This window comes from Phymastichus coffea, unplaced genomic scaffold (assembly GCF_024137745.1).
Source record: "Phymastichus coffea isolate CEN01 unplaced genomic scaffold, Cenicafe_Pcof_1.1 PCOF00008, whole genome shotgun sequence".
NCBI classification, from domain to species: domain Eukaryota; kingdom Metazoa; phylum Arthropoda; class Insecta; order Hymenoptera; family Eulophidae; genus Phymastichus; species Phymastichus coffea.
The window spans coordinates 4,777,601-4,803,398 of NW_026706819.1; the positions used below are offsets into that span (position 1 = coordinate 4,777,601).

Genomic DNA, 25,798 nt, shown 5'->3' on the forward strand with positions numbered 1-25,798 from the left:
CGGCGCTCGTTGTCACGGCTCTCCTCATTTTTGAAAAAATGTAATAACGAATGGTGATGTTTTTGGCACGCGTCACACACGATTCGTTCTTTACATTGATGTCGTTCATGATCGCCTCCGAGGCATTTGAAGCACAGGCGCATTCTCTTTACTAAGAACCACCTACGTTTGACGCTTTGTCTTTTAAAGTCGCGACAACTTTCCACAGTGTGCCCGCTTCGACCGCAGTGAGAACACCTATCGCGAGAGGCTCCTATAGTATCCTCAAACTTATTTGTACCTAGATCTACCGACGTGCAAACCGCTGCTGTTCTCGAGGACTTCGCGTGACCTCTAGTTCGCTCGCTGTTGACCGACGACGCTTCTTCGATGTCGAATATACCGCCTCGTAGTGCTAAATCCGATTCCTTGCTTATGAAATTCGTAAGTTTTTCTAAGGTTGTCGCTGTTGGATCACAAGAGTCGCCATTTCCGTACCGATAAAAGGCTGTTTTTAATTCACTCGGGATTTTCTCAGCTACACTTGACAACAAATCAATGCTATTCAGATATTCCGACAAATTTAGTGATTTCAACGCTGCGACGTTACAGGATAACGCTGTTGCGAAGCTGACTAAATTACATTTACCAGACTTTAAACTCGGTAATTTCTTTAAGTCCCTTACTAGTTTATTTGCTACCAGATGTCGATTGCCGAAACGCTTGTCTAGAGATTCGAGGACAAGGTCTGGATTGTTGGTCGTATGTAAAAGCGTACTCACGCATTCTTCTGCCCTGCTTTTTAGCGCCTTTTTTAGTCGTCCGATATTGTACCGATCGCTAAAGTTTCCGGCTGTTTCTTCATATGTCTGTTTGAAGTGATCCCACTCAAGGGGATTTCCGCGAAATTCGGGTAATTTTCGATTATGTTCTAAAAATTCTGACGCGCGCGAATTTTTGCTCGAGGTCTCAGTAACGCTGTCGCGGATCACACGCAGAGTCTCGATTAGCGTATTCGAGAGCATTGTAAGCGCATTTTCATTCGTTGGCACATTAACGTTTGTTCGCTCACTGGTTTCCATACCTCGGTTGTCGATGTCGCGCGTGCCGTCGTTGGGTTGATCCTCGTTGTTTCTTTGTTGATCTTCTGAATTGGGCATTTCGGCTGGTGAAACGTCGGTCGTGTTTACGTTTTCCGGATACACAGGCTGTGGTCTCTGTCTTCGTCTTAAATCGACTCTTCGCTGTTGTGGTTGTTGTTGACGTCGTTGTGTGCCTCGTTCTCTTCTCGACGGTCGTTGCCCTCTGTAATTCACTGCTACTTCGTGTTCTGCTGTTCTTGGTGAAGTTGATGTAATAGGTACGGCTTCCTCGATAACCTCCTCAACGATCGCATTGATGTTGTCTGTTGGACGCTTTTTTGGATTAATTTTTTGCATCGTCTTAGTCGCGTGCCGTTTTCTCGTAGCCATCGTCAAAGCAGACTTGAGTCGAATTGAACCGAGGTTGTATATAATTGAAGCGATAATTCTTCAGCGAGTAGTCCTGCTCAATTTTTCGTCGGTTCCTCACCCGGGGCACCAAAATGTTAAGGGTGAGGTTGAGCAGGGTGAGATCTTAAATAACGAATTGAACTTTGTTCGAGATAAATTTTTCTTTTATTTCGTTTTATACAGAGAAAGACGCCGAACAAATCTTTGCACAAAAAAAACTTAATCACTATGCTAGACGGACCTGCCTTCCCTATTGTCGCTCCAGTCAGGTCGCAGTCTGTAACAGAACTGACTTGAAGTCTTTACGCAGGAACCACGTAACGGTCTTCCGAGCGCCCCGGCTGCCAATCGTTATTAGGTCCCGCCCCGCTTCGGACCCCGATAAGACGCACTCTCGCCCGTCCCCATTTTCTTTTCGATGGGTTTTTCCCTCTTTGCCATGACCGATTCTCACTCTCTCTCTCTCCATTTCTCTCCCTCTCTGCTGCCCGACCGGACCACAGATTAGCCATGTGCTAACCTTTCCGTTCCTTGTGACCTGCAATGCCCGGGAGATTATTTCCCTCGTGAGGTCTAAAGCCTTCGAAGATTCGACTTCTCGAAGCTAAAGATGGGTATCACGGCCACGATGACGCTATAATGCGCTCGTGCACGTCCATGCGCAGAGATAGAGTTACGAGAGAGAGAGTAAAATTCGAGCGGCACACACCACCACGTTCATCGCCAAGTCCCGTCGTCCCGCTTTCCTTTTTCTAGATTCGGGAAACGCGCACATTCCAGCGGTTAATTGAGATAGATTCACTTAAATTTCTAGAACGCACGCAATTTACATAAGTTTCGCATTATCGATCGTTCGACCATAACAACTTTCTCTTGTTTCCTTAAAATTATTTTCGCTCGCATTACGGACGGGTCCACGGGTGGTCCTTGAGAATAGCCGCGTTTTTTTGCTCATATGTTTTTGAATATTTTGCACATATGTCCCGAATCTTTCGCGCACGTGATTTTCCGAAGTATACATCTGTAATAGGCTACGACTCTGGTCTCGGCATCAGGCTCTAACCTCGGTATCGGGTTTTCTTTTATCGATTTACAAGCGCGCGCGTTTCCCGATTTTTTTTTTTTTTTTTTTTTTTTTTTTTTTTTTTTTTTTTTTTTTTGTTTTTTAGCGTTCTCAACACTTGCATCAACCATTTAAAAATGTATAATATTGTTTTAAAATCTATTCATTATTAACTTAAGTTGGCCACACAACTCTACGTAATAAAAATCCTCCATCTATAACATAAATGTGGTTGCCATATAATCAGGTAATGTTTGTAGAGGTTCAAAGAAATCATGAAGAATAGCTTTTTCTCATGCCTTATTCGTCAAAAATAGATACTGGAAACAAGTTCATATTTGAAACATTCTCTCAAATCATTCTCGTTAGGTTTAGTTAATAATAAGGGCTGTAAAATAACAAATTTTCTGAGTTTTAATTGTGGTTGATTACTAAAGAAAAATGTATCAATTTTTTTAAAACTAATTACTTTGTTTTTAAGAGAAAATTCATCTTTCATATTATTGACAACCATATTTTTATAAGACACAAAACCAACTTGAACAGTATTTTGACAATTCATTTTATCATTGCCTTTTATACCAGTTCATAAAGATGCAATATCTTTATCTTCTTTAAAGGAATTATGAATTTGCAACCAGTTATAAAACTTATCTGCACCTTCATCGACTGTTGTCGATTGCGTATCACTAGTGTATGTATTGAAAGAGATATTCAGTGTAGTAAATAACTGCTGCTAACCTTCCTTGATAAATTTATTAATTTCAAAATGAATATCGATGTCAAGATGTACTATGTCTTACAAATATAAATGTACCGATTTTGCAAATAAAAAGTATCCACTGGTATGAAAAAGTGGTAACATTTTTTTTTTATTATTTCAATATGCATCTTCCAATTTCATGTCATCTTTGCCTCAATAAATTCTTTTATCAATGAGATAAAATGAAAATATTGCACGCACAGTTTCAAAGTAGGAAATAACGTTGACAAAGGATCTAAATGATCTAAAAATTTAGTAATAAAATTTGGATTTTATTACTTCAAATTCTGATTGCTGCAAAATTTTATTTATACTTCGATCGCCAATGTCATTTAAAAAATTATTTAGCAAGTTTCTCCACCTTCAATGTTAATACTTTCACATATTAACTTAAAAAGAGCTACTTGGCATAAAACATGAACTCCTACTGCTCTGAAATAAAAACTTCCACTCAGAGTGCTGTTAGTTGAGCTCATTGCAAGAGTCATTGCAAATAATTCCTTCTAACTACTTTCATCCATTATATATCCTATTGCATCACAGGACACACTTGAATGAAAGTCTCCTAATCGAATATATATTTTAATGTCAGTAAACTCTACTACATAGCATTCTAACACTTCTCTGCCATTTCAATATAACGGCTGATCAAAGATTGAATTGGATAAAGTAAAGAATTATCCCAACATCGAATAATTTGCTCTTTTTCTTTCCGAGGTCAAACAGACGGAATCCCATTAAAAAATCTCAATTCGACGTTCAAATGACCTTGAAGTTTTCGCTGTGGGCTCTGGACATTGAACATTTTACCAATGATAGAATACAGATAATGATATAAACATTTATAACGAAAATAATTATTTACACTGCAACGGTAGTCGATTCAATTAATCGAACCGTTCGCGATTCTGAATTTCGCGCGTTAGTTCTAAGTTTTGAGAGAGAGAGGGGGCGCGCGATCTTTCAAATTAGCAGTTACGCCTCAGCTGTTGTTACGAGAGGATATCGCCGGATTTTTATTTGCAAAGTTTTTCTCGCCTAGTGATAGTTTTACCAAGAGTAATTACACGCGCGAGTGCAACAAAGTGATCGGCAGATTACAGCATCACGGTAGCAGCATATTTGCAGCTGATAGGCGGTACGAGACAGCGCAGCCGATATAACAGTTCCGGAGGCAGTTGATACATTTTATTGGCATCAACAATTACGGCTGATCACCGTAATTGCACCGCAGGGTAGGAGCACCTCCCTTTATTATCGCGTGTCAAAATATATTTATTATTTTGCTCAGCCGCGTTAGCGTTGATAATTTTGTATTCGCGCCGAGCGTTAGATCGCGCCAATTTTCGTATCTTCTCTCTCTCTCTCTTTATCATCGAAAGTGAATTAATTGTAAATCCTATTCGCGTGCGTCAGTCTTTCGGCCCGGCAAAGACTGTATAGATTTTTTTATGAATAAACTTTGTTAAACTTATTCGCCGATTTCGTCATACGATTTTCCTAATAGTTTAAGAAATTGAGATAGGCTTAGGTGTTAATCCTATTACGTCTAGGGGATTAAGCGGAGAAGGAGTAAAGTCGCTCACACTTCAAACTCATCGTGTGTCACAAAGCACATGACTTAAGGTGAGTTCAACTCTGCTTGATCGAAGACAACCAAGTTAAGTCAGCTGACGTTAAGGCGAATACACGTACTAACATACGTGTTAACGGAGCGGCGGTTTGCTCTGCATCGTGGGAGTTTGCTCTTATATAAATTTCCCATTTTTGCAGATTAATCCCCCCGTTACATGGCGCCCAACTAGTATTAAGACCCGTGTCGTGCGAATAGGATTGTGCGTCGAAGGTAATCGACGCACGAGAGAGAGAGACGATTGCGCGAGCGCTTAGGAAGGTTTGAGCGGGTGGTAGAGCGAGATCGTGAGCGGTACGCCCTCTGCTGGGGAAAAAACGAAACCACTTCGAACCTTTGGTTAAAAATTGTTAAGATTATTGTAAAAAGGGCCGAAAGCGATAATTATTGATAGGTCGAAGTGATTTCAGATCGTACGGGAGAATCAGGTGTTAACCCATTTCAACCATAGTTTGGTGTATAAAGGGGGGTTGGTAACACCTGATCAACGATAAAGCAGAGAGCGCGACCCAAGCGTGCAGTCCAAACATTAGCCAGGCGGGGCAAGCAAACAGCAGGCTCCGACCTTAGGTAGGATAATTTTATAATATTTATAGAAAGTTTGCGGAGACTGCACGCGCTCATAATCTCCTTTTAAAAGGCCTTATAAAAGGAGGCATTAAAAGTAGTGACACTAAATAGTGTACACCCCGCTCATACCTTGGGTGATAGGAGGCGGTAGTGGTCGATTAGGCCGAAATCTTAAACCTCAACCGCATCCTACACCCGTGCGGAGGCAAGATGGCTCTGTTGTCAGCTCAAATCGACAATTGGGCATTAGAGCTGACCTCCGCACAGCGCGAACATTATTTAGCGGATTTGGAGCTGCGCAAGGATGGAAGTGTCATCCAACAGGCGGCTAGGCTTGGGAGATGGTTGCTGGGTGAGTACACCGCCACAGATTTCCAAGAGACCACGCACAGCAAAGAGGTAGCGGGGCGCAGGAGGCGATCCCGACAAGCGTGGCTCGACATAGTCTGTGACGAGTTGGAAAACTCCACCACGGATGATAACAGCGATCATCCCCTCAGGATCATCAATAGGGGGGGAATATCATTGACTGACATGTCAAGGACATTCACCTGCCCGGATGAAGACTCTGAGGGTGAAGCCAGCCGCCAAGAAGAGGATGAACTCATCCAGAAGGCCCTTAGTACGCAAGAGCAGGAGAAGGAGGAGAGGAGACGGAGCAATCCGGACCCCAGGGCGTAGGAATCCTGCACTCGGAAGGAACCTCAGGAAGAATTATCCTTGAGTGAAGCCTTCCGAGAGATAGAGTATCTGAAGGAGGGAATAGACCATAATAAAAAGTTGGTAGGTCGAATCCTAGAAACCCTTCAGACTCTACAGGGATTACAGGTGTGTGCGGAGCGCGAGGCGCAGGACATGCGCATACGAATTCGAGAGCTGGAAGACGCAATGCATGATATGGCCAGTGCTAACCGTCCTTCTCAGCGTGACTCGGTTCAACCGCGCTCCGGACGTAATGTGGACTTTCAGGACACATACACCTGTCACTACGACTCTGGGATTCCGGGGAGTACACCGGCTCCCCCGAGACCAACACCTAGGAGAAGGGACGTCTCCACACCGGAAGTCCTCCAACGAAGAGGAGGTGAAGAGGATTCTGCAGTCTATGGGAGATCCGCACCCGTTCGACAGAGGAGTCGAAGCGGATCATCTGGCACCGGACATCAGATATTCTCAGGGCTCTCCACAACCCGAGATGTTGGGAAAATTGTCCGCGGATGGAAATTGAGGTTTGCGGGCAGTAGGGCACAGAGCGTAGATACGTTTCTGTCAAGGTTGGAGGATCTGCGCGTAGGTGCAGGACTAACTGACGACGAAGTGCTTTGTTCCGTATCAGAGATCCTCGAAGGTAACGCGAGGACCTGGTACGATAACAACAAGTACCAGTGGCTCAGTTATGACGAGTTCGTCGCGGACGCCCGGGATTGGTTTGGCACAAGTACGCAACAGCAACAAAGGCTGTTGCAGGAAGCCCAGAACCGATTCCAGGGTGAGGACGAACTAGTGCGAGACTACGTGTCCAACCTGGTGGCTCTGGTCAATAGACTAGAACCACCCATGCCCTTGGAGAGGTTATTAGACCTACTCCATGCAAACCTCCTGCCAACCATCCAAATACAGCTGCGTCGGAGCGAGATGACGTCGATACGCGAATTCAACAGGAGGGCGACCAAGGTACAGAACACCTTATCTTATGGTCGCCGTCCACGTGTATTCGCTGACCCCAACTCGACGATCTTCCCTCAGCACGCCTACCAGCCGAGCAAAAGAACGGCTGGTAGTAAATCCCAAACCGCTGCAATGGCCAGCGAAGGGAAGGGGCGTGCGAAGAAGGAGGCAGATCCGCAGCGCGGACTGGGCGTGGAGAACCCCGTCAGGAGGCCTACCGAACAAGCATCGGTATCGGCTACGCAAGCTCCTACTTCTGATAAGAAGATGGAAGAACGCCTGGAGGGCATCGAGCGGATATTGCGCAAGTTGGCCGCTGACAAGCAAGCCAGCCCTCCAGAACAGCGTAAGAGCCGATGGCGTGGAGGAAGGAAAAATTCTCCTTCTTCCAGGTCTCCTGGCGAACGGCGAGAAGGTCAGAGGCGGAAGATAGACTTTACTAAGCCTCTCCAGTGTTCCGCTTGTGGCAAACTGGGTTTTAGTCGCAAGTTCTGCCCAGATTGCAACAAGGGAAACGACAAGGAGAGCGAAGAGAAGAGGTCATCTTCGCGCCTCTAGTAAATTCGACCTCTCGCTGCGGGTCGCCGATGGGAAACAGCAAGTTGTCGGCGACCCAGGGATCCAAACAAGTCCTGGGAGGGCATCAAGAGAGCCCAGGACATAGCAGTGTATTAGAGCGGAAGGCAATTGAACCCGATGCCAGCCCTCGGCAGAATAGAGCAGTGGTCATTCTGGAAGGACCAGATGGCCATATACAGGTGGTGGAGGAGGGGGAAGATTCCAGGGAAGGCCTCTCCACACAAAAAGCTCCTCTGCCGAAGGGATCCACGAGTAGGAGCCAGTCCACCGTTGTCGCGGCCGCGGAAGGAAAAAAGCCGCTGAAAGGCACGATGAAAGGAGGCAGAGATGGGACTCGTGGATATGACCCAGAGGATGAGACCAGGTGGTGGTTGCGGGTAGACATAGGTGACTTTAAAATTAGAGCACTCTATGATACCGGCGCCTCATCCACGGTCATGGGTCAATTAGGGCTGAGATTGGCATCGGAGATGGGACTCGGATTGAATGTGACCAGGGCGGGCGATGCAAGGCTTGCTGATGGACGCCCGTGCCCTATAATTGGTCACGTGATGTTCCCTTTTAAAGTAGGGGGAATCACGAAGGCAATCAGAGTCGCCATTACGCCGCTGCTCACAGATGACTGCTATGTAGGCGCGAACTTTATAAGAGAGTTCCGCGCAGTTTTGGATCCCGATGAGGATGAATTATGGCTTAAGGACGCCCAAGTGAAAGTACCAATGGAAGTGGCTGGAATTGATGGTACGGCATTTCTCGCACCGGTAGGACTATGGGAAGCCACGGAGTCACAGCTTGAAGAAATTGAAGACCTCGTCAGAAGATTGATTCCTGACGGGGGTCAGGCTTTAGGTTGTGCCGTGGGGGTTGAGCATGAAATAGATGTTGGTAATGCTCGACCCATCAAACAGAAGTACTACCCAGTCTCAGACAGAGTGCGAGAGCAAATGCACACGCTGGTCAAAGATATGCTGGAAAAGGATGTTATCGAACCAGCGACCAGCGGATGGTCAAGTCCAGTAGTAATGGTAAAGAAGGCAGATGGAAAATATAGGTTTTGTGTGAACTATCAAAAGGTAAATGCAATTACCAAACCTGATGCCTATCCTTTACCATATATGAACGACATCCTAAGACGAATAAGGGATGCCAAGTTCATATCTACGTTGGACTTGAGCAGTGCGTACCATCAAATTCCCTTAAAGGAAGAATCGCGTCCAATATCGGCGTTTACAGTTCCTGGATTAGGGCACTTTCAATTTAAGAGAATGCCCTTCGGACTGTCATACGCGGGAGCGACCTTCCAGAGGTTGATGGACAAGGTAATAGGCCCGGATATGGATCCATTCGCTTTTGCTTACCTTGACGACGTAATTGTGGTTTCGTCGTCCTTTGAGGAGCATAAGCGGCACCTAGAAAGGGTATTAAAAAGAATTCTAGGTGCGGGCCTAACCATCAACAAAGAGAAAAGTCACTTCTGTAAGACGGAAGTCAGGTACTTGGGGGGTCTTGTCAACCAGGACGGAGTAAGACCAGATCCCGAGAAGATACGCCCGATATTAGAATATCCAACACCCCGGACTGTCAAACAGGTGAAGCGATTCATGGGAATGACCTCGTGGTATAGACGTTTTATACCCGACTTTGCCATGATCGCTGAACCTATAAACCGCCTGACAAAGAAGAATGTACGTTTCTCTTGGGAGGAGGAGCAAGAGCGAGCTTTCACGAGATTGCAGGAGGCGATGACTTCCGCCCCAATATTGCAATCACCCGATCCGAACGGTCAGTTTGTACTGCAAACTGATGCTAGTGACAGTGGGATCGGGGCAGTTCTCGCACAGGATGTCGATGGAGTGGAGCGCGTAATAGAATACGCCAGCCGATCACTCAACAGTGCTGAGAGAAATTATACGGTCTCCGAGAAAGAGTGCTTGGCAGTAGTATGGGCCATTGGAAAGTTCCGGCCGTATATTGAAGGGCATCACTTCAGGGTCGTCACCGATCATAGTTGCCTGAAATGGCTCCACAATATGAGAAACCCCACTGGAAGATTAGCGCGGTTGGCGCTCGTATTGCAAGGCAATGTCTTGGATTTTGAATATCGAAGGGAGATCTGAATGTGGTGCCAGACGCATTGTCTAGGGCCTATGAGGAGGAGGGGATTGAAGTGAGTGCTATAAATAGTCGGCCGGAGACCACTGACGCCTGGTATTTGCAACAATACCAGGAAGTATGCCAGGATCTCCACTCTTACCCCACTTGGAAGGTGGTGGGAGGGAGACTATATCATTATCAGCCTGATGAGGATGGTGAAGGGTCCATCGACAACGATGAAGCGTGGAAGCTTGCGGTACCTAGGGAGAAAAGGTACCAGGTGCTCCAGGAAGTCCATGATGCTCCTACAGCAGGACATCATGGACGAGAGCGTACGTTCTCCAGGGCTAGGCGCTTGTACTACTGGCCTAAAATGTATGATCAGGTCAGGGAGTACGTAAAGAGTTGCCCGGTATGTCAGCAGTGCAAGGTGGAACAAAGAGCACCTTGCGGGCTGATGGGTCGTAGACAAGTATCACGACCCTGGCAGGTGGTGGCCGGTGATATCACTGGTCCATTTCCCAAAAGCTCTCGAGGTTTTGAGTATATCTTAGTCTTTATAGACTTGTTTACTCGCTGGGTAGAGTGTGTTGCGATACGCAAGGCCAATGGGAAGACAATCGCAAGGGAATTACACGAGAGGATCGTCACTAGGTTTGGTGCGCCAGAGGTATTCTTGTCGGATAATGGAACCGAATTTAAGAATCAGGAGGTCGATTCATACCTGCAGATGAACGGCATCCAGCGCGCTTTGACTCCCGTGTATCATCCCCAAGCGAATCCCACAGAGCGAGTAAACAGGACACTCAAGACCATGATCACGTCTTACGTAAGCCGTGATCATAAGAGCTGGGATGAACACCTGTCAGAGTTCAACTTCGCGTTGAACTCGGCAACTCATAGCGCCACCGGATATAGTCCTGCGATGCTCATGTTTGGGCGTCAGCCGGTACCTCCTTTGACGTTCAGAAGAACCCAAGATCAGCAGGCCCTTGAATGTTCGGAGGGTCAGGCTGTGGAAGATTGGGCTGAACATATGGAGAAGCTTCCTAATTTGTGGGAGAGAGCTAACTCCAAGTCAAAGGAAGAAGCTGCGCGTCAGGCGGCTTATTATGACCGGAAGAGACGGCAACCCGAGTTTAAGGTCGGAGATTGGGTTTGGAAGAGGAACAGGATTCTATCTTCAGCTGCTCACGGTATTTCAACTAAATTAGCGCCGAAATATGCCGGCCCGTAAGTGATTGAAGAGGTTTGTGGTTCCAACACGTACAGGCTAGGCAATCAGCTGGAGATCCTGTCTGAGCTCTTCCATGCCAAAGACCTTAAACCATATTACGGTCCGGGTGAGGATGAGGAAAGCGAGGAGGTCATCGAACCTCGCAAGCCGCCAGAAGAATTGCCGTCGGAGGATGCGAACGACTCCGCGAATGCGCGCGAAAATCCGGGAGGGGATTTATCAGATAGCGAGCGGGTCCAGTTAGCAGCCCCCACGGTCGTAGATAAAGTTCCCACCGAGACGTCGGAGTTACCGGTATCTGCCCCAACTAAGAGAGGTCGAGGTCGACCTCGAAAGGTTCCAGAGACGGTCACCGGTCCAGCGAGGGGCAACAACTCTCCCGTGAAGGTGAATAGAGGGAGAGGTAGGCCTCGAAGGACCGTGCCCGTCGTACAAAGGACGGTTGGGCCGATAAAACCGAGCGGTAACCGACGAGGGCCAGGACGTTCTCACAAAGAATCGCGAGGGAGCGTATAACTCGGTGGGATGCGGCTATTATTAGGATTGTTTCTTCGCGCAGGGAGATTCATCCGAAATTTGTTGTTTTTTTGGATGTTTCAGATGGACCGGAGAATCGTCGTCGAAGAGGAGACCTTCGAGGTGGTCACGCAGATGTTGTTGGATCTGCAACTGGGCTCTGATGCGACGCAGCTAATTGAAGATCTGCGGAGCTTCGCCAGGGTCCAGTTGGAAGGGACCACCCGAAGGGATCGGCGCAATGCCTCGGTGGCAGAGGTTCTCCGGGATTCGTCGTGGGTCGCCCCGAAGAAGGCTTCTCGGGATGCTTCGACACAGACCGAGGACCAGGACAGTGTCGAACGTCCCAAGTCTACAGTGGACCAGGGGGTGCAGACCCTCAAGTCCGGCGTAACCCTTACGTCGGACAGTGCGAGCCAATGCCCAGGACCCAGGGAAACCTGTGGGGCCTCGCACTGGGTCTGCAATCATCCCCGGATCCCTGAGCAGCCTACTCTCCTCCTCGACTTCAGACACGTGCGTCTGGGGATCAACGAGGTGGGGAGTGCCTGGCGGTTCGCTCAAGAACTCCAGTCTCAGGTGCAGGAGCACCTGAGACGCTTTTTGAGCCGCCAGGGCGCAGAAGAGCTGCTCGGGGAGTGGGCAGGGATGGCTCAGCGTCAGAGGGCCTATGGAGAGGCCCTGCTGCGGGTGGATAACAAACAAGAGTCCTCCGCAGCGCTCCCGGCGCCGGCTTAAGAGAAGAGAGCCCCGGGAGCTACTGACGCTGGACCGACGCTCACGGTCCATGTGGACGGGCGCATGGCTCCTGATACCACCATCGTGGTCAGGTCGAAGGATGGACGTGCGACCGCCACGGTGGGAGGCGTGACTATCGTCGCCTCACAGGGAGTCAGTGCCCAGCAGTCCCCTCTGGCTGCTGAGCAGCCATCACGAGGACGGGAGGCTGCTCAATCTCGGTCGCAGCTGAGGGGCTGCTACATCTGTGGAGAGCCTGGGGTGACCAACTCCCAGCGGTGCCCGAAGAAGGCTACACACTGGCGCTACCCGAAACATCGCGCTCCAGGTGTAGCCAAACAATGATGTAGGCCCTGGAGGGCAAATAAATTAGCCGAAATAAAGAAGGGAGTGTTTATTTTGTTTCCTTTCCTTCTTTATTACTTTCAGGTTCCTGATGGCAGCGAATCGCGGGTATTCGTCCTGTCCGGGTAGTCAGGACTTGGAGGGGGCTGCAACGGTAGTCGATTCAATTAATCGAACCGTTCGCGATTCTGAATTTCGCGCGTTAGTTCTAAGTTTTGAGAGAGAGAGGGGGCGCGCGATCTTTCAAATTAGCAGTTACGCCTCAGCTGTTGTTACGAGAGGATATCGCCGGATTTTTATTTGCAAAGTTTTTCTCGCCTAGTGATAGTTTTACCAAGAGTAATTACACGCGCGAGTGCAACAAAGTGATCGGCAGATTACAGCATCACGGTAGCAGCATATTTGCAGCTGATAGGCGGTACGAGACAGCGCAGCCGATATAACAGTTCCGGAGGCAGTTGATACATTTTATTGGCATCAACAATTACGGCTGATCACCGTAATTGCACCGCAGGGTAGGAGCACCTCCCTTTATTATCGCGTGTCAAAATATATTTATTATTTTGCTCAGCCGCGTTAGCGTTGATAATTTTGTATTCGCGCCGAGCGTTAGATCGCGCCAATTTTCGTATCTTCTCTCTCTCTCTCTCTTTATCATCGAAAGTGAATTAATTGTAAATCCTATTCGCGTGCGTCAGTCTTTCGGCCCGACAAAGACTGTATAGATTTTTTTATGAATAAACTTTGTTAAACTTATTCGCCGATTTCGTCATACGATTTTCCTAATAGTTTAAGAAATTGAGATAGGCTTAGGTGTTAATCCTATTACGTCTAGGGGATTAAGCGGAGAAGGAGTAAAGTCGCTCACACTTCAAACTCATCGTGTGTCACAAAGCACGTGACTTAAGGTGAGTTCAACTCTGCTTGATCGAAGACAACCAAGTTAAGTCAGCTGACGTTAAGGCGAATACACGTACTAACATACGTGTTAACGGAGCGGCGGTTTGCTCTGCATCGTGGGAGTTTGCTCTTATATAAATTTCCCATTTTTGCAGATTAATCCCCCCGTTACAACACATTGAAATTTTTTTCTTCTCATTCTTTGATGAACGGAAGACATTATACGAGGTCTGTCCGGAAAGTATCGGGCCTACCTTTATATTTTCGTGCTAGCGTTATTTTTTATCATCTGGTGGGTGACATCCTTCAAAGTAATCCCCACTTGATTGAATAACACGATTCCATAGATGTTTCCACTTTTCAAAACAGTCCTGGAACTCACTTTTAGGGATAGCCTTAAGTATACTCGTCGCATTGTTTTCAACCGTTGTTTTGTCATCGAATTAGTGTCCTTTGAGTGGTTTTTTTAGTTTTGGAAACAGCCAAAAGTCACAAGGGGCTATGTCGGGACTGTATGGAGGTTGTCGAAGCAATGCGATATTGTGTTTGCTCAAAAACTGCTGCACAAGGTTGGATGAATGCGCTGGCGCATTATCGTGATGGAGAAGCCAGTCACCACTTTCCCAAAAGTGCGGCCGTTTTCTTCTTACTGCATCACGCAAACGTTTTAAAATTTGAACGTAGTATTCTTTATTGATTGTCTGACCTTTTGGTGCATATTCGTGATGTACAACACCTTCACAATCGAAAAAAACAATCAACATTGACTTAACATTGCTCCGACTTTGACGTGCTTTTTTTGGTCTTGGCGATTCAGAATGCTTCCACTGTGAAGATTGTTGTTTTGTTTCAGGATCATAACCATATACCCATGATTCATCACCTGTAATAACTTTTCTAAGCACATTATCATCATTATTGACCATTTCCAGATTGACCAGAGCGATTTCTAAGCGAATGTTCTTCTGCTCTGCTGTGAGCAATTTTGGGATGAATTTCGCACACACGCGTTTCATTCCTAAATTTTCTGTTAACATTTCTGAAATGATAACTTTTGGTATCCCAAGGTCTTCTTCTAGTTCTCGCACAGTCATACAACGATCTTGTATACCCGCTATAAATACCCGCTCAATATTATCTGCGGTTTTTGTCGTCGAAGGTCGGCCGGAACGAGAATCACTATCGACAGAAGTGCAACCATCCTTGAACCGTTTATACCACTCTTTTATTCGTGTTTTGCTCATACACTCGCTTCCGAAGGCCTTTTGCATCATTTCAATAGTTTCCGAACTCGTTTTTCCGAATTGAAAGCAAAATTTGATGCAAATTCGTTGATCTTGTTTTTCAGTCATTTTTGACAATATCAAAATCCGACGAACGCGAAAAAGGCACTGTAAACAAAGACACGGTGCGCATGAACTATACGTCTGGCAGGTGTCAGTATGTAACCAATAGATTCGTGAGGCTTACTGTTCACGTTTCTGTCCGGTAGAGGTCGTTCGAACACTATGGCGCGAAGATATAAACGTAGGTCCGATACTTTCCGGACAGACCTCGTAATCTTCAATGTAGATAAGTATATAAATTTATATAGAGAAGTTGAGAGAAGAAATGTTGCTATTTTTGAATGAAAATCAACACAACTTCGACGGAGAATTAATTAGTATAAAGATAGACGGCGAATTCTGAGAAAAGGAAAGGTAGTTAACTGTCAATCAAACAATTTGACCTCCCTACCTCGAGCTGTTACTTTGACTCCATTACTGAAACTGTATTAAAAAATAGAACATTCTCTTAAGAAAAACAAAATTTAACTCCAAATAACCTTGAAAATGATCTTCAAGGTCAAATCCAAGATCACCAACGTATTCCTTTTTTGAAAATTCATTAAATATACTTTGAGCGTTTTATAAAATATTGCATTCTAAATAAGTTATTCAGGTGTATTTTTTAAAATTTCAAGAACACTTACTGTTGGTACTTTGAATAAAATTGCTTATGAAGTTTGTCGACTTGTCTTCTTTTAATGTCTGCTTACGATTCACTATTAAAATTTGTCAGAGCACAAATTCTTGATGTCGCAAACAAAAATTGAAATATATAATTATATACACTAGAAAGCAGTACTTATAAATCAATGCTTAATAAACGGTGCATCTTTCGCGAAATAGAAATGCCAACTCTGCCTGACGCCACTAAACTGTGGGCGAAGCCTCATTAACAATATTAATCAAAGAATCATTGAAATGTGGCAAAATATATTTACATTATATATTAGTTATATACAAAATAAAAATTTAAAAAAAGCAAAAACAGAAATTTATCAAAAAAATGTAATTAGTGAGATTAATTCACAACCTTTTAATCCTGCTGGCCTAACGCCTTAGCCTATAAAGCCATCGACCACTTCATGTGTTTGTGTATTTGAAGTCATATTTAAATTTTATGCCCTAGGGTACTTGTCATATAGCTTGTTATAAATATATGAGTTTTTATAATAATGAATATATTGTACTTGCAATTTTATTAAAATACGGTATCAATAAACTGTATCAATATATTGAAATAATTAATAGAGTATAGTGAAAATATCATTATTGGCAGTGTTATCGATGGCTCTATTCCCAATAGTGCTACCTACAACTCCCGCTAGGAGCACAACTCTCAATATAATATATATAACGTACTTGATTAGCTCTGCGGCAGCCCGAAAAATGTTTACACAGAGGAAATAAGACTACTTGGTCTCCTGTATACAGTCTTCATGTTTACGGACCTGAACGCGGACCACGCCATAGAATCAGCACCATTTGATTATATTTCATTCTAATAATTAAAGTCTTATTATTTACCGCTTTCTATACTCCTAGCATACACGTGTGATTCTGTTGTCCAGTGAAAACTTTATACCTCAGGTGAATATTCGTCCGCTCCAACCCTACTATAAATAACTTTGTTAACGCCAAGTCTGGAGGAAGCAATCCACAGCGACTTTAAAATTAACTTGAGGGTTATATTATTGTTATCATTATTATTACTCTCAATCGGCTAAAAAATTTATGTAGTCTTTTTTCTAAAGGTAAGTAATATTAAATAATATTTACGTTTTTCTTTGTTTTTTTAACGTCGCTCTATTTATGCTTCATCAGTGCTAATCAGTGACGGAGGCTTACAATGTGTTTGAGAACAAAGCAAATGAAACTTTTTTCGGAGGTGCTTGTATCAATCAGCAGGGACTGGGAATCGAACCCGGGCCTACCGGGTGCGAGTCCATCGCTCTACCGATCGAACCATTGAAGGCCTCAATATTTACGTTTTCTTTATTTATTTGACTATGACAGTTAATAAAATTTGGTAAAAACTAGTGATTGTTCATTTCATTATTTACATGTTTTTCCTATTAAATGATCAACTATAATGATTGGTTATGTCATTTAACTAATACATAATCAATCTATTTAAACTTGCATAATCAATCATTATGTAAGTTATAACATATAATGATTATAACCTTCAATCATTATGTAAAATAATGACTAAAGAGTATCATCATTAGAATCTTCAATAAATCAAAGGATATAATCCTCATGTGATTAAAGATGCTCGTGTGATTTATCACATTCTTCATATGATTCTTCATATAATTTTTCATATTATCATGTTTTTAACTAATTAAATTGATATTGACTTATATGATACTTCATTATGTCTATCATATGAGCTTTACATATCATAGATCCATCATAAAAGAATTATATTATAAATTTTGTCAAATTCAGGTGATAACTTATAATAAATCATATGAAAATTTTCATTTATATTTTTTTATTATATAATTTTACAATATTTTAATTTTTTCAGCTTATTAAATCAAAAAAAATTACATAAATTTGAGTTAGCTTCACTTGCTAATCTCTGCCCGGAAACTCCAGAAGAAGCTAAAGCTTTAATACCAAGTTTGGAAGGTCGTTTGGAAGATGAGGAATTGAGAACAATGTTAGATGATATACAAACCAAGAGATCGCTACAATATTAACTTTGATATTATGATAATTTTATGAAAAATTATTATTTCGATATATTTTCTTTTGTTTTCCGCGTATTAATAATTTGAATTACCTAAAAATAATTTTTATGTAGAAAAGTAATATAGGCAGGAATAAAATTAATACAATTAATAAAACACTAAATTTTTGGTTAAAGATCTTGAAAATTTTTGATTGCATGAAAAAAAAAACCATGTGATTTAAGGCTTAAAGAGTTTATGTTGAAAAACTAACATCATCTTACTAATATTTACTCAAAATAAGATAAAAACTTGAAAAGGATAACTTATATTCTATATATAAATAATGAACGTGAAATTCAAACGTTAGTTGCCCACCACGATTTTTTTTCATGTCTCTCTCTCTCTCTCTCTCTCTCTCTCTTTCTCTCTCTCTTTCTCTCTCTCACTTTCTCTCTTTCTCCAGTAAGGTTAACATCTTTTTTGTTTTGTCAACATCTACAGCACTCTCTTCTGCGGTTGTTAATCGTCTTTTCTTTAACTTCGACCAGTTGATTCTTTTTTAGTCGGCGTCTTCCAGTTGGGAGGTCGTTTCTGGTACCCCAATTTTGATCCTATTACAATAACTAAGCTACTTAAAGTAAATTACCATTTTCTGTGAGATCTAACCTCAACGTTTGCTACGTCTGGCGATCTTGTGCCCTCAGTCCTGAGCTTCAACTTCTCTTCATCCAGCCTCGAGCCTCCACCTGACTGTGTATCCATCTCAGTCTTCTAATTGCTTTTCCTAGGCACGGTTTATGAGTCTACACAGTCAGGGTAATTTCAGTGACAACTTCTCCCCCCATACCTATAGGTGTATCTTTTATGAGAGTAAGAGTTAATCTATTTTTTAACTAATTTTAAAATTTCACTATACTGCACGTCAACTTATGTACGAGGTGTGTCCGAAAAGTATCTGAAATACCTTCATATCTTCGTCATCAGGCGAGTGACATTCTTTAAAGTAGTCCTCATTTAATTGAATAATGCATCATTGTAACCATTTTTGTACAAGTATTTTCAAGTTTAAAGTAAAACTTAATGCAAATTTTCTGTTCAACTTTTTCGGTCATTTCTAGCAATAAATAAATGCGACGATCAACAAAAAGACTCTGTAAAAAAAACTACGTTATGTATGATCAAAGACGTCTTGACATAAACTACGGCATCAAGCGAGTTTCTGAAGAGTTGCAGTTGACCGTAATACCCGATAGGTGGTTCTCAAATGTCCTGCAAAAAGATTCAAAGGTATTCCGGATAATTTTCCGACAAATTTTGTATTTAACGAAAAATTTTACGGGAAAAGATATCATGTTTTTTGAAACGTCTAGGTAAGACTTCATGAAAAATTTGACCTTTCTTGATTTATACGTGAAACTAAAGCTGCTGAAAGTTTGAGAGGAAAGATGCTACAACGTTTTTTAAAGTGTCTTGATATGATTTCATTGAAATATTTGAGAAATAATGAATTATCATCTAATTAAAGTTGCTGAAATATTGCGAAAAAAAATAATACTATGTTTATTGAAAAGTTTCGGTAAGATTGTATGAAATATGATAGATTTTAGATATATTTATATGTCCGTACTACTACTTCTACAAAAAGTTTATGAAAAGTATCAACGTAATTTTTCAAAATATATTTCAAAACACGTGCAGCAACCTTTTCTACAATATTTTTGTAGTTCAATTTTCATACTCGTATGTATAAAAAATATTCCTAAGTTTTATAAAATCATGCTAAAACCTTGCAACAATAGTCAGTGCTATGTGGACAAACTATATTAGTATTAATAGAATTATTTTAGCAGTAATAATTTTTCGTGAAAGTATTTTGATTGAATAAAAAACATTTATTATATGATGATCAATAGTAAAATCAATTGAAGGATTAACATAGTTACTATAAATAAAACTTTTATTGAATAGATGCCTTTAGATAAAGAAATTAGGAATAATTTATACGATTCGTATTTTAAAGTCTTTGAAAATCACTGTTAGTGTTATAATTATATTTATCGATATATATAAATCATTGCGTGAATGCCTTTCATGTATTCATACATATGTCTGCATGTAAGCTTGTACTTAAGCGCAGGAACGTGTACGAGTAGCGTTGTAGGTTGTAGCACCAATAATAAGTGAGCTGCACAGTGGGATAAAATAAAAAATTTTATCGCAAAATCGTAGATCTCGAAATTTAAATGACTTAGGTGCGTATACATTTTTTTGGTAATAGTTGATATAATGCGAAATATGCAAAAATAGTCCGATCACGGCAAGATCACTTGTTGAATTTGATAAAAATTTCGAATTATGATCATATTTTGTAAAGGTTTTTGGTTTTCATTAAATCAAATGGTTATTATATTTTTGAGTTTTGCACGACTCGTACTTATTAAAGTGCTTGATATGATAAATCGAATGAACCTGTGACGAGAGCAAGCGTTGCGCTTGTCCTCGTCGGTATTTTTTCTCATTTCCCCCTCTCTCTGCAAAGCACGGTGGCCAGCGTTGGGCGCATTTAAGAATGCGCCTTATGCATGGTCTTTGCTTCAACCGACGGAGATTGCCGAACTAGGCCGAGTTGGCCCGAAGCCGTTTAAGTGGACGACAGAGAGGTGTTAGAAAAAGAGAGAGTGAGAGAAAAGAGCGCGCGTGCTCCACGCAGGTTTAGGCAGGCGCGCAACGCGTAACTAATTAGCGCTTTGGTCGCGCTCCGCCTAATAAGTAGGTCAAGTAGGGAGAAAGAAAGAAAGCGAAGAAGCTGTCGATTGCGGAGGCAGGTAAGTGGTAGACGGTCTGAGTCAGTCAGCAGTGCAGTTAGAGAAACAGAAGTCAGCCGAGTACGCACACCCAAGGAGCTAAGACGAAAAGCCAAAGAGACAAAGGATTAGTGCCCTTTACCAGCATCTTTGTGAGGGGCGCTACCCGGAAGAAGCCGGCTAGGAGTCACCCAGCGACGGCCAGCATTACCATCTACAGGGCGCAGCCAGGCCTCCCCGTTCCCGCACAGCAAAGGTCAAAGCCCTTCTCTTTTATTCTCTCTCTCTCTCTCTCTCCCTCTCTCTCTCTCTCTCTCTCTCTCTTTCTCTCTCTCTCTCTCTCTCTCTCTCTCTCTCTCTCTCTCTCTCTCTCTTGGCGGTATGGCACAGTGTGTAAAAGTCAAGTAGGTGACAAGGCGTTAGCGCGCCGGCTACCTACTTGTAATTACACGGCCGGCATTATTGTTAAGGTAGCGTACCGTCAATGTGATCCTTCGTCGGGCAGTTTCACTTACAAGGAAAGTACCCCAGGTGTCCGATTTCAATAATACTGAGATATGATATAGTGCATCAAGAAATAAAAGACACGTATTTTTTTTCGGCGGATATGCACTTTGAGGGGGTGAAAATCACCCACGAAAGTCACTCTCAAAATCACATTTTCTTCAATATCTTCGGTTCTATTCAACATTTATCAATAAAACAAAATGGAAAAGAATTGCCATGAAAACTACAACAAAACCTTATAGGTTTCGATAATAAGGGTTGCAACCTTTAGATTTATTAGGAGTAAAACCGTATTTTACTTGTATTTTTTTCGTGTAAAATGTTACAGAACAGTAACAAAAATATAAAAAAATAATTTTCAAATTCAAAATAACAAAAAAAGTTCACGTGTTTCGGTGTTTCCACATAAACTTTTGTTACGGGGGTGAAATACTCCTAAACCTTCTTATAAAGAAATATAGATAAATAATACAATAAACGAATTCTCGATTTTGATAAAATTGTGGTATGTTACAGAGTACTGAAAATTAGGGAATACGTATCTTTAATCAGCTAATATTCACTGCTAGGAGACGAAAACCACCTCCGTAAATTACCTTCAATATCACATTTTTTTTCAGTCTTTCATCTTTGTTTTTTCAGTTTTCATCTTTGGTTTTTTCATAAAACAAACAACAAAACTATATTAGTTTCAAATATGGAGGGTTGCACACCTTATATTTTATGGGGGTAAGGCTATATTTTAAAAATATATTTTTACCCACTAACGCCAAGTACATAAATCCCAAGCCCACAAACGTTAAGCCGACAAGTTCCAAAACCCCAAATTCCGAAATTACAAAGAGCAAGTCTACAAATCTCAAGCCTACCAACCCAAGTTCATAAATGCCATACCTACAAACCTCAAATTTTTAAGATTATAAACTCCAAGTCAATAAATCCCAAGCTCACAAATTCCAAACCTACTTACCACAATCTCCACACACATGAATCACAAAACCCTAACCTTAAATTCATAAAACCACATACGCTCAAACTTTAATCCCATAAACTTCAAACCTCAAACTCACAAATTTATTACTCATAAACACTTAACCAATGAATTCCAAATCTCAAAGCCTTAACTCACAAGCTCACAAACCCATAACTCCGAAATCTTAAACCTATTCTATTAAGTTATTTTATATTGGAAAATTATAGACTGAAAAAAAAGTTTTTCAAGAATAATGTAAATAAAACTCTTCATTAAGAGGTTTAGAGTAAACTTAATTTATTCAATAAAATGTTTACCCCTGATTTTGTCTTATAATAATACATATATAAAGTTAAATAATGTAGTAGTAGTAGTAGTAGTAGTAGTAATTTAATAATAATAATAATAATAATATAAAATTTAGTAATTTATAATAATTATGTATATATAGTAATAGTAATAATGTGTGTGTGTATTTGTCAGCTTATGTTAATAATATAATATATAAAGCAGAATAGTTTTAAAAATGTTTACTGTGCAAAATAACCACAATATATCGGTTCAGACTATTTTTAGCATCGTATCTTATCTTGAGAATTGATAATGTAGTCAGTATGTACATAAAGTTTATCTTATCTTTCTCTCCGTTTTATTTTTTATGCTTATCACTTTGTCGTATAATATTATCAAATAAATTACTTCGTTGATATTTTTAATATTTTATACGTCTTAAAAACGTTCAGTCTACTTTTCGCACTTGATAGATTTAAATGTTTTAATCATTTTTAATATTTCTTTTAGATACATTTTTTGAAAAACTTATTTATGTTGTTATTAGAAGATAATTGTCGTATATAAATTTAAACTGGTGATTTCATTTTTATTATTACTATAAAGGTAAGTCTAATAACATACATATAAATACAATAATTTAATTACAAATTTTTTTTAGATGTAATTATTATTCGATTTGCAATGGTAGTCGATTCGATTAATCGATGCGTTCGCGATTCGTTTACTAGCGATGTTAGTTCGAACGACTAAGACAGAGAGAGGGCGCGCGAGGTTTTGAAAATAGGCAGTTAAGCCTCAGTTGCTTTCGCGAGAATACCGCCAACTTATTTTGCACTGTGTATCGCGGTTTTTTATAAAGTTTTCCTGGGATTTTATACGTGCGTGAATGCAGCAATCAAGCAGTAGCAGCAGCAAGCAACAGCAGATTTGAGAGCGAGGCAGCGCAGCTGATCAATTTGAGGAGCACCGTTTATTCTTCAACAATTACGGCTCATAACCGTAATTGCACTGCAGGGTACGTGCACCTCCCTTTATTAGCGCGTCAAAATACTTTCGACAGTATTTTGTCTTTTGCGAGCGTAATTTTTTTGTATCCGTGCCGAGCGTTAGATTCGCGGCAATTATCGAATTCTCTCTCTCTCTCTCTCTCTCACTGAGTTATAATTAATAATTGTGAATCCTATTCGCGTGCGTTAGTCTTCCGGCCCATAAAAGACTGTAGTTTTTTATTTATTAAACTTTGTTAATTTTATTCGCCGTTTACGTCATTTCGTTTCCTATTAGCTTAATATATCTATAAAGGCTTAAGTTTTAATCCGATTTCGCCTAGGAGATTAGGCGGATTAGGCATTAAGTCATTCATACTGAAGATAGATTGAGTGTCACAAGTCAAGTGACTTAAGGTGATGGTAAAGAAGGCTGATGGAAAGTATAGGTTTCGCCTGAATTACGAAAAGGTAAACGCAATCGCCAAACATCATGCCTATCCATTGCCATATATGAACGACATCCTAAGACAGATAAGAGATGCCTAGTTCATATCCACGCTGGACTTGAGTAGCGCGTACCATCAGCTGATTCCCCTAAAGGAAGAATCGCGTCCGATATCGGCGTTTACCGTACCTGGATTAGGGCACTTTTAATTTAAGTGAATGCCTTTCGGATTGTCATACGCAAGAGCGACCTTCTAGAGGTTGATGGATAAGGTGATAGGCCCAGATATGGATCTATTCGCTTTTGCCTACCTCGATGATGTAATAGTGGTTTCACCGTCCTTTGAGGAGTATAAGCGGCACTTAGAAATGGTATTAAAGAGAATTCTTCGTGCGGGCCTAATCATCAACAAAGCCAAAAGCCACTTCTGTAAGACGGAAGTCAGGTATTTGGGATTTCTCGTTAACCAGGACGGAGTAAGACCAGATTCCAAGAAGATAAGACCGATACTGAAGAATCCAGCACCCCGGACTGTCAAGCAGGTGAAGCGATTCATGGGAATGGCGTCGTGGTATAGACATTTTATACCCGACTTTGCCATAATCGCTGAACTTATAAACCGGCTGACAAAGAACAATGTACGTTTCTCTTGGGAGGAGGAGCAAGAGCGAGCTTCCAGGAGGCGATGACTTCCACCCCATACTGCAACCGCCCGATCCTAGCGGTCAGTTTGTGCTACAAACTGACGCCAGTAACAGTGGGATCGGGGCAGTCCTCACGTAGGATGTCGATGGAGAGGAGCGTGTGATAGAAAACGCCAGCCGATCACTCAATAGCGCTGAGAAACTACACAGTCTCCAAGAAAGAGTGCTTGGCAGTGGTATGGGCCATCGGAAAGTTCCGGCCGTACATTGAAGGGCATCACTTCAGGGTCATCACTGATCATGGTTGCCTGAAATGGCTCCGCAGTATGAGAAATCCCACGGGAAGACTAGCGCGGTTGGCGCTCGTATTGCAAGGCAATGTCTTGGATATTGAATATCGAAGGGAGATCTGAATGTGGTGCCAGACGCATTGTCTAGGGCCTATGAGGAGGAGGGGATTGAATTGAGTGCTATAAATAGTCGGCCGGAGACCACTGACGCCTGGTATTTGCAACAATACCAGGAAGTATTCCAAGACCCACACTCACACCCTACATGGAAGGTAATGGGAGGGAGGCTGTATCACTATCAACCTGATAAGGACGGTGAAGGGTCCATCGACAACGATGAAGCGTGGAAGCTTGCGGTGCCTAGGGAGAAAAAGCACCAGATGCTCAACGAAGTCCATGATGCGCCTACGGCAGGACATCAAGTACGACAGCGTACGTTCTCCAGCGCTAGGCGCTTGTATTACTGGCCTAAGATGTACGATCAGGTTAGGGAGTATGTAAAGAGTTGCCCGGTATGTCAGCAATGCAAGGTGGAACAAAGGACACCTTGCGGGCTGATGGGTCGTAGACAAGTATCACGACCCTGGCAGGTGGTGGCCAGTGATATCACTGGTCCATTTCCCAAAAGCTCTCGAGATTTTGAGTACATCTTAGTCTTTGTAGACTTGTTTGCTCGCTGGGTAGAGTGCGTTACGATACGCAAAGCCAATGGGAGGATAATTGCAAGGGAATTACACGAGAGGATTGTCACTATGTTTGGCGCGCCAGAGGTATTATGGTCTAATAACGGAACCGAATTTAAGAATCAGGAAGTCGATTCATACCTCCAGATGAACGGCATCCAGCGAGCGTTGACTCACGTGTATCATCCCCAAGCGAATCCCACAGAGCGAGTAAACAGGACGCTCAAAACCATGATCACTTCTTACGTGAGCCGTGATCATAAGAGCTGGGATAAACACCTGTCAGAGTTGAACTCGGCAACTCATAGCGCCACTGGATATAGTCCTGCGATGCTCATCTTTAGGCGTCAGTCGGTACCTTCTTTGACGTTCAGAAGATCCAAAGATCAGCAGGCCCTTGAGTGTTCGGAGGGTCAAGCTATGGTAGATTCGGCTAAACATATGGAGAAACTTCCTAATTTATGGGAGCGGGCCAACTCCAAGTCAAAGGACGAAGCTGCGCGTCCGGCGGTTTATTATGACCGGAAGCGACGGCAACCCGAGTTTAAGGTATGAGATTGGGTATGGAAGAGAAACAGGATT

General features: G+C 42.3%; 1 protein-coding gene across 1 annotated transcript in view; it reads left to right on the forward strand.

The window, feature by feature from the left end:
- LOC131669544 (DNA-directed RNA polymerase II subunit Rpb4-like) overlaps window positions 1–17,768 on the forward strand; it is a 116,147-nt gene extending 98,379 nt beyond the window's left edge. The window contains exon 3 of the mRNA XM_058944509.1: window positions 17,440–17,768. Within this exon, the coding sequence (XP_058800492.1) occupies window positions 17,440–17,614 (175 nt within the window). The 3' untranslated portion in view covers window positions 17,615–17,768. The remainder of the gene's footprint in view (window positions 1–17,439) is intronic.
- The last annotated feature ends 8,030 nt before the right edge of the window (window positions 17,769–25,798 follow it).